This window comes from Lampetra planeri, chromosome 2 (genome assembly GCF_965212315.1).
Source record: "Lampetra planeri chromosome 2, kcLamPlan1.2.h2, whole genome shotgun sequence".
Taxonomy (NCBI): domain Eukaryota; kingdom Metazoa; phylum Chordata; class Hyperoartia; order Petromyzontiformes; family Petromyzontidae; genus Lampetra; species Lampetra planeri.
The window spans coordinates 33,818,508-33,826,685 of record NC_136108.1 but is presented as its reverse complement, the minus strand read 5'-3'; the positions used below and the strand labels follow the sequence as shown (position 1 = coordinate 33,826,685).

General features: G+C 52.3%; 1 protein-coding gene across 1 annotated transcript; it reads right to left on the bottom strand.

Annotated features, from left to right (window-relative positions):
• Positions 1–1,023: 1,023 nt before the first annotated feature.
• Positions 1,024–5,844, bottom strand: LOC144732338 (uncharacterized). The gene is made up of 2 exons (XM_078613820.1): positions 5,696–5,844; positions 1,024–2,219 (listed from the first exon to the last, which is right to left on the bottom strand). Exons 1-2 carry the CDS (start codon positions 5,819–5,821, stop codon positions 1,365–1,367), a joined length of 981 nt encoding a protein of 326 aa, XP_078469946.1. The 5' UTR covers positions 5,822–5,844; the 3' UTR covers positions 1,024–1,364.
• Positions 5,845–8,178: the final 2,334 nt, after the last annotated feature.

The following is an 8,178-nucleotide window of genomic DNA, read 5'->3' as shown; positions in this document are numbered from 1 at the left end:
CCAAGTGCGCGTGCGTGTGTGTGTGATGACGCGATGCTACCACGTGGTGTCTCACTCTGGTGGATGATGTACGCGGTGATCCATTTGCAGATACCACACTAATTCCCGACCGCCCCCTTGGGTTCTTCATAAATAAATAAAAACCCTCAACATTCTCGTCTATCTTCTGCAATGAAGAAGGGCCGTCGCCCGAAACGTCGCCCGTTGTATATATGTCTCCCCCGCCCCCTGTTTAAGGCTACAGTTGTTTAACGTGACTTTTTGTTAACTTCACTTTTCTACGCAGACAGCATCGCCAAACAATCTATCACTTGTGAAAAACTAAGAATGTTTTTACCCTTTCTGGCAATAATTTCTTTTTTTGCAAGTAATTACGTCTGCATTAACCACACGCGGTACCTGTGCTGAAAATGCAAACACAAAAAAGCATGCTCTGGTAATCTCTTTCCCAGAGGTGGGCCAGAGAGCGGTCATATAGGGGCGAGTCACAGACTATAGGATCAACTCGATCCCACTATCCCACCACACTGCTGGCCACGATGGGAGAGGCGAACGAGCAACCCCTATCGTCCCTCTGTTCTCCTACAGTCCGATCCTACAGGCGGACCGTGTCCCTACAGTACGAAGGGCGTTAGAGGATTTAATGAAGTGAAAACAACGTTGCTCACCGTATAGTGGGGTATCTATAAGTGGATCACGTGTAATTTTCCGTTAACAATGTTCTAGCTTTGAAGTTTTCGTGACTGCAAGGATGCATACTCTTTGGTTTTTTCGGTAAAGTCACGTAGGTAAAAATATAAAATAAAATAAAAAATAAATGAAAACAATTTATTTGTTTTTTCATTTCTTTTTTCTTTTATTTTATACCTACGTGACTTTACCGAAAAATCCAAAAAGTACGTTGACAATGTCTTGAGTATAAGGCGACACAGAACTGCAAAGTCCGCACATCAGCCTGCATCGACGACGACATGACGTATTGCAATCCGTAATACTATACAACGCAGGCGGTCAGGTATGCTGCACACTTCTGATATAGATTTATTCAACATTGATCAACACCTAAGCTATATATGCCATCACTGGTCAATGCAAAAATAACATGATTATCTCGTTACATCTCCCAAGGAATCTTCCCTCGACGCTTACATGAAGTAATCTCACACCGGAGTGGGTGGAGGAAGGGATGGGGGGTTTATTTGGTGGGGGGTACATCATCATCATCATCGTCGTCGTATATTTTTATTAGCGGCTTGAGACGAGCACATTGATAGAGAGAGAGGGGGCGGGGTGGGGGGTAAGCGCAGCGCTCTCCAGACGGACGCGGCGTCAAATGCACGCTCGGCGTGGTTAGGCCGGTGCGTTCAGCTCAGCGCAAAGCCCACGTATCTCTTTTTGTCATCTTCATCCACTTGCTGCTGGTGGTGGTGGCGGAGGCGCTGCTGCTGCAGAAGGTCTTCTTCTTCGGTGAGTTCCTCGCTGGTGACGCCTCCACCAGGCTCCTGCAGATCCATGTACTGGCGGAGGATTGATTTGTAGCGGCCGCCCTCTTTCTTCGAGGGCCTGCCCAGCCGCCGCATGAAGCCCCCGTAGCGCTTCTCCACCTCGTGCCGGCGGCCCGTGCCCTCGGCGGCCGCGTCGCTCACGACGACGACGCCGCCGCTGCTGCTGCTGCTGTTGGCGTTCCCCTCTCCTCCGTCGTCGTCGTCATCCGCAGCCGCCTCCTCCTCCTCCTCCTGCTGCTGCTGCTGCTGCTCGTCGTCGCTTCTCTGACGACGGAAGAAGCCGCCGTAGCGCTTCGACTCGACCAGAGCTCCGTTCGCCTCGGCTCCAGCGGCGTTCCCTCCCCCCGCCGACGCCGCCGCCGCCGCCTGCAGATCTCCCAGCGCCGCGTCCATGACCTCCTCCATCTTCTGGAGGTCGTCTCCGTCTCGCTCCGAGAAGACGGAGAAGCGCTTGTCGTTGGCGGCCTTGCTGGACGCAGAGTGGAGCTTCTTGCCCTTTCTCATGAAGCCCCCGTAACGCTTCACGATGCCGCCGCTGCCGGCCCCTGCGACGGGGATTGGCGGCTCCCCGTCGACACCACCCCCGCGACCCCCCCTGGCGCGCAGGGCGTAAGCGAGCGCCGCGTCTCGGGTGGTCAGCACGTGCACGGCCTCGCGGCACCACCTCCAGGTGCTGGAGGATGAGACGGAGCCCTCGCACTCCAAGATGCACACCTGCGGAGGCGGGTCGGGGTGGGGGGGTAGGGGGAGTCGTGGCGATGATGTGACAAGGTCAAGACGGTGTTCGTCGTTGCAAGGCTCGCGCGGGTCACTGGCGGCTCCTGGTGGCTTTTAGTGCGGCCCCCGACAAGACACAACACGTGAACACACCGCGTCATCATCGTCGTCGTCGTTGTCGTTGTGCTGCTGTCAAACCCCCCCAATGGTTTCACATTTGCGGTGGCACTGATGTCTTATCGGCGAAAGTGTCCGCCCACCCCCACCTCTCTGAAAATGTGTGAAATCAATACTCTATGACCATTGGTCCGTGGATATTATCATTATCACCAGCATGTTACCACCAACACTAAGATAAAGGTCCCCTGTATAGCATTAGGCGTCTTGTTGAGGCAAGTGCTGTGCGCGAGCCAGCACGGCACACGAGGAGGTGGGTGGCCAACACCGCGCCCGGCAGCCTTTGTCTCGCAATTGGGGATGTTTACGTATCGCACCAGGTAATACGTTGAGGCTGAGTCGACCTAGGGGAGGCTCTGGACCGGTTCAAATAATCGTCGCTAACGTTGGCTGTTAGCGGGAATCGAACTCGAGTGGCCGGGCTTGTAGTGCTGCTCCGCTAATCACCGCCACCGCTCTCCACTACGAAATATACCCCTAGCGCCGCCAGCCCTCCTCCCCGAGCTGACTGAACCTTGCATACGACCACATGAATGTGGAATTTCAGCCACGCTGCGTGCGCCCGATTTATAGTCGGATATTGGAAGCTAAGAAGGGTTCAGTCTGGTTAGTGCTTGGAAAGATGAACCCTCCAAGGCTTGCCAGGTGTTTATAGGCATGGACTTGCGAGGTGGCCAGGTGATATCAACACAGAGCCGATGTAGTGCGTCTGTCTGTAGGTTTAATCGATCCTGTGTGCAGCTGTGAGTGTTATCCCCCCCCCCCCACTACTGCCATGGGTATTGCGTGAGTCTCTCCCCGGGATTTTCCAGTTGTCGCCAAGCAATCCCAATGCAGGACCCAACGGGTAGGGGGGGGGGGAAACAGCAAAAGCCTCGATACTCGCTGAAGCTTTCGTGGGTAAATAAAAGTGCGCCGTGATTTGTTGAGAGCGATTTAAAGCTTTCGTGACTGCAGGGATTCATCTTCTTGGTTCTTTCGGTAAAGTCACGTCGAATGGAAATAATAAAATAATAAAAATAAAACATAAAAAAATAAAATTCTCACGACGTTTCGGCCACAACGCAAGCAGCCGTCCTCAGGTGAAGAACAGGTCTGTCGAGAAAACAGAGTCTGAATGACGTCCTCAGGTGAAGAACAGGTCTGTCGAGAAGACAGAGTCTGAATGAAACAACGCTCCAAGCCTGGGGTTGTTTCATTCAGACTCTGTCTTCTCGACAGACCTGTTCTTCACCTGAGGACGGCTGCTTGCGTTGTGGCCGAAACGTCGTGAGAATTATTTTATAATGTTTTATTTGTATTATTTTATTATTTCCATTCTACGTGACTTTACCGAAAGAACCAAGAAGATTGTTGAGAGCGATGGAGCGCAGTGCTTGGCGTGACGCACTGTGAACCAAACAAGAACAACCACCCGGGTTCGATCCCCGGGCCCAGGCCAGCTCCAGTGGCGAGGGAATTGCCCGATGATGCTGGATGCAACTACCAGCGAAACGTCGTACTACTCAAAAATTTAAAATGTTGTGGTTTCACGATTCAACACACCGGTGGGCTAAAGCAGTGAACTATTTGTCTTTTGTCAACGTGACACTTTTTTACTGATTGGCCGTGTCGGGTGGTGGAGGGTTACGACACATTTATAAATAACGCGATATAAACCCAAAAACGTTGATTATGAATACCCAACCTGCACCAACCCGCACTGACCAGCGTGGTGAAGTATGGTTAAACAACCACCTACTCACGTGCACGGTGTGTGGAGGACTTAATCCAGGAGCGGATTGACACACACACGACTGAAATTACATTTTGCATTCGTAAAGTGTGTAGGCAACGTTGGTTGCCAAATCTACTGGTGATGATATTTGAAGTGGAAGGGTTTATCATTGATGTCAATAACGTCACTCGGGCTAATACACATATCGATTCGATGTTGCGAGTGGTGCAGGCAGGAGCCGCGTGATAATGCTTCTGCGACCGATTCCTCCGGTAACGTGGTTGAGGGGAGCGGTGGCGCAGTGGTTAATCTTCAAGCATTTATCCAGAGAAGTTGATTTTAATATAACGTTTTTGAACGATCACGTTATTGTTTCTCAACCACAGTCATCTATATAACACTTTGCCGGGCCGGCATACATTTTACTTGCAAACTAAACGTCCAAGTTGTTATTTTTGTGTGCACAGCGTATTAATGTAAACAGAGTGTACTGTGAGTAATATATTTAGTGTGTGCGTGTATATGTTAATTCGTTATCGTGCACAGCATGTTGAAAATAGAATGTCGGGTGAACATGTAGTGTGTGTGTGAAGACATATATACAGTACTTTACCTGTACAAGTGAATATATGTCTGTGTTATGGGGAGTGGTGGGGTAGCGGTTAGCGCGCTGCGCTACGAACTTGCCGACTCGAATTCGATTCCCGCTCACGGCCAACACTGGTGATGATTATCTAAACCGGTCCTGGGCCTCCTCTAAGTCGACTCAGCCTCAAATGAGTACCTGGTGCGGTTTGCAAACATCGCCACTCGGGAGACAAAGGCGGACGGGCGTGGCGCTGGCCATCCACCTCATCGTGTGCCGTGCCGGCCTTCAGAGGTGCTCACTAACGGCACTTGCCCCAACAGTTTAAGGCTATACGGGGGATGTTTGTCTTTGTATCTTTGTGGGGAGTGGTGGCGCAGTGGTCCGCGCGCTGCGCTACGAACTTGGCGACCCGAGTTGGTGATCCACTCACGACCAACACAGAGTCGCTGATTGTTGAATCGGTCTCGGTGGGCCACCCCTAGGGGAACTCAGCCTTAACTGAATACCTGGTGCGGTTTGTAAACAACATCAGTGCTGGGGAGACAAAGGCGGCCGGGCGTGGTTCTGGCCACACTACCATCAAATCGTGCACCGTGCCGAGACTTAATGTATGTTACATTTCTTTCGCACCCTACGTAGCTAACCGTTCTAATCGGAAGCAGTTCTCAAGTAATGAGTTTTCAATATTTTAAAAGTGCATCGCTGCAGGGTGGCTTCCGAATATCGGAAAGGAAAGAGCGTTCCAGACGGCCAAATAAGCGCATCTTAACGTGCGCGAAGCGGTGACCGCCTTTGTTTGATGGCCAGCAGCCAAAAGCCGCCGCCGCTGCTGCTGCTGCTAGGATGAGCGGAGTTCGCGTTATTCGTAGGGCTACAGGTGGATCTGTGTCTTACAATGTATGGCGTGTGCACCGTGCGTGTGTGTGTGTGCAATCTGCATCAAGCGCAAGGCAGCACGTGGAGTGTGCGTCAGGCGGAGCCCCTGGGTACCAGAGAGCTGAAGGCGGCCGACTGGCGTGCCAAGTGGTCGCAGGTCCCGCACTCCTCCTGGCACGACTGACCCCGGGTCGCGGTCACGCACAGCGAGGCCAAGGTCAAGGCCAGCAGATGATTCATGCTGACGGAGGGGGGGGGGGCTGTGATGATGGTGGCGGAGAGAGGGGGGGAGGGATGGTGGAGAGAGAGGAGAGCGCATTTTCACATTGAGTTCAGCATCACCATCGTCGCCTTCGGTGTCACAGCAGAGTCGGCGTGGTCTTCGCTGCTCGAATGAGAGCAAGGCGGCAACCCTGCGATAGCGCGACCTTGTTTAACTGGGGGATGGGGGGGGCCTTACAAAACTCAGGGGGGGCACGACACAGTCCATGCGAAACAAAAACGATCAACAGAATGAGTGATTTTGATTTCGTCTCTCGTGCATTCTGCCCCCGGCTCTATAGCTCTCACCCGCTGTGTGTGAAGACATTGTACGCAACATGTTACGACTCGGACGGTAACGATTCAGGAGGGAGGGGGGCTAGTCCTACAGCTGGGGGGGGCTCGGCTCCCTCCCAACCCACAGCCATCTTCTCTGACGTTACGGAGCTGTGAGACGCGGCACTTTTCTCTTTGGTGGCCCCGAATCTGCGGTTTTGATCTTCCACGAAGCTCACGGTCCACCCTAAACCGCATCCCCTGCACATGCGGATGCCCGACGCACAAATGGAACATTACGAACTCCTTCAGCAGTGATGCGACCGTGGCCATCCAGAACAGACCGTGCAACTTGTATAACGACGCAACGCCCCGATCCATACATGCCAAGGAGACATCGCGGCGGTACGTTCCGCTGCTTCCGATGCGGGTATCTGGGCTTGACCACCTCAATGTGACATTGTAAGTCGTCGCTCTGCGTCTACATCAGAAGCCACGCGACAAGAAGACGAAAAGAGGTGGCTCTGAGCCAGTGGTAGAAATTCCACATCCATCTAACATCGCCCGTCCGTTTTTGCTAAAGTACCATTCCAATCATTCAGATGAATTGCATTTTAGCAAAGAGGCTTTGGTCACATTTTCTGCATAGTGTGTTTTACATGTAAGGTTAATCGGGTTACACTCCATTATTTGGTTTAGTTAAATGACGTGTCATGTATCACGGCTTTAATGCTACCATAGTCCAGCCAAGATGAAATCGTAAAAAATCGGACCACACATTCATAAAGTGAGCATTTGAATTTTGTCTGCATTCGTACTCTGCATTATATATATATATTTAGACTGTTATCATTCGCAGCCACTTTCACTCTCCCGTGCGATCTTTATTTCGTTGGCAAAAAACGACGTGTGCTCCTGACCGCACAACTGTTCACGCCGCCGAAATCCACTGCGCACACCGCTTCTCGGCGTCGCTCTCTCACCTGAGGTCACGACGCTTTCGCAGACTCGACGTCAACCGGCGGCCTCTCCCTTTGTGCCACACCGACCTGCAAGTCCAAAGAAATACGAGAGAGAGAGAGAGAGATTTAAAACAAAACACGATTTGCAACAGTTTTTCACCGATGGCAAACGCCGCTCAAAGTGCGTCTCGCTTGCAATGCAGCCACGAAAACGGTGGTGGGCGGGGGGGGAGGGTTGGTTGCGTTGTGGCGGCTTTCGTCCGACCAACATCTTTTTTCCAGATACCCCCCCCCACCCAGATACTTACGCACTTTTGGGAGTCTGACTCTGGAGCTGATTCCACCGTCTGTGTCCGGCTTTGGTTGAAGCGCCCGAGTTTTATACTTCGCCCATACGAGAGCGGGGTTATCAGAAGCGCACCCCCCCCCCCCCCCATAAAGTCCCCCCCCGCCCTCCGCACACACACAGGGAGGGTGACGGAGGGATTGGTGTCGTACACGAGCCCTCTCCGCCTACGCAGCCTCTCAAGATTACAAACGTGGAGACGCCTCCTCCTCGGTGTTTCCGGGCGCTCGCGCGCGTCGCTTGACACCTCTGGCCGAGCGACGACACCGCTGCTTCGTCTGCCGCGATGGATTTTTTGGCGGTCGTGCATGGAAGGGCGCCCCGGAGGATGGGGGTGGGGGCGGCGGTCGGGGGGGGGGGGGGTTCTGCCTTAAGAGCTTGAATGAGAAGTTGAGTTGTATATTGCAGTTCGCAAATAAATAAAGAATGCGTGCCATTTTGATAGAAACTTTCGCGGAGAGGGGAAATAACGTGTTTGATAAAGGTTACCGTGGAATGAGTCGCGTGTGCCGGTAGATAGCGTCACATTTTTAAATATTTGTTTCCACGTGAAATGTTTTTTTTACACAGCACACCCAGCCGAGCAGCCTTTTTGTGGGGAGTGTATCTTATCGGCAGAATTGCTTCAATACAAGGAAACTCAAGACCGCTTTTGACCAATGTCTCTCTGGGAGTTTCTGGCTTACTGGAACCAATTCTAATTACCGACCCAATGGTTTTTTTTGCGTCTCGCAAGGACCCATTTTTGTACG

Coding starts and splice junctions, on each gene's coding strand:
- LOC144732338 (XM_078613820.1), bottom strand. CDS start 5,821: ATGAATCATCTGCTGGCCTTGACCTTGGCCTCGCTGTGCGTGACCGCG. Junction 2,220..5,695: donor CGGCCGCCTTCAGCTCTCTG/GTACCCAGGGGC, acceptor CCGCCTCCGCAG/GTGTGCATCTTGGAGTGCGA.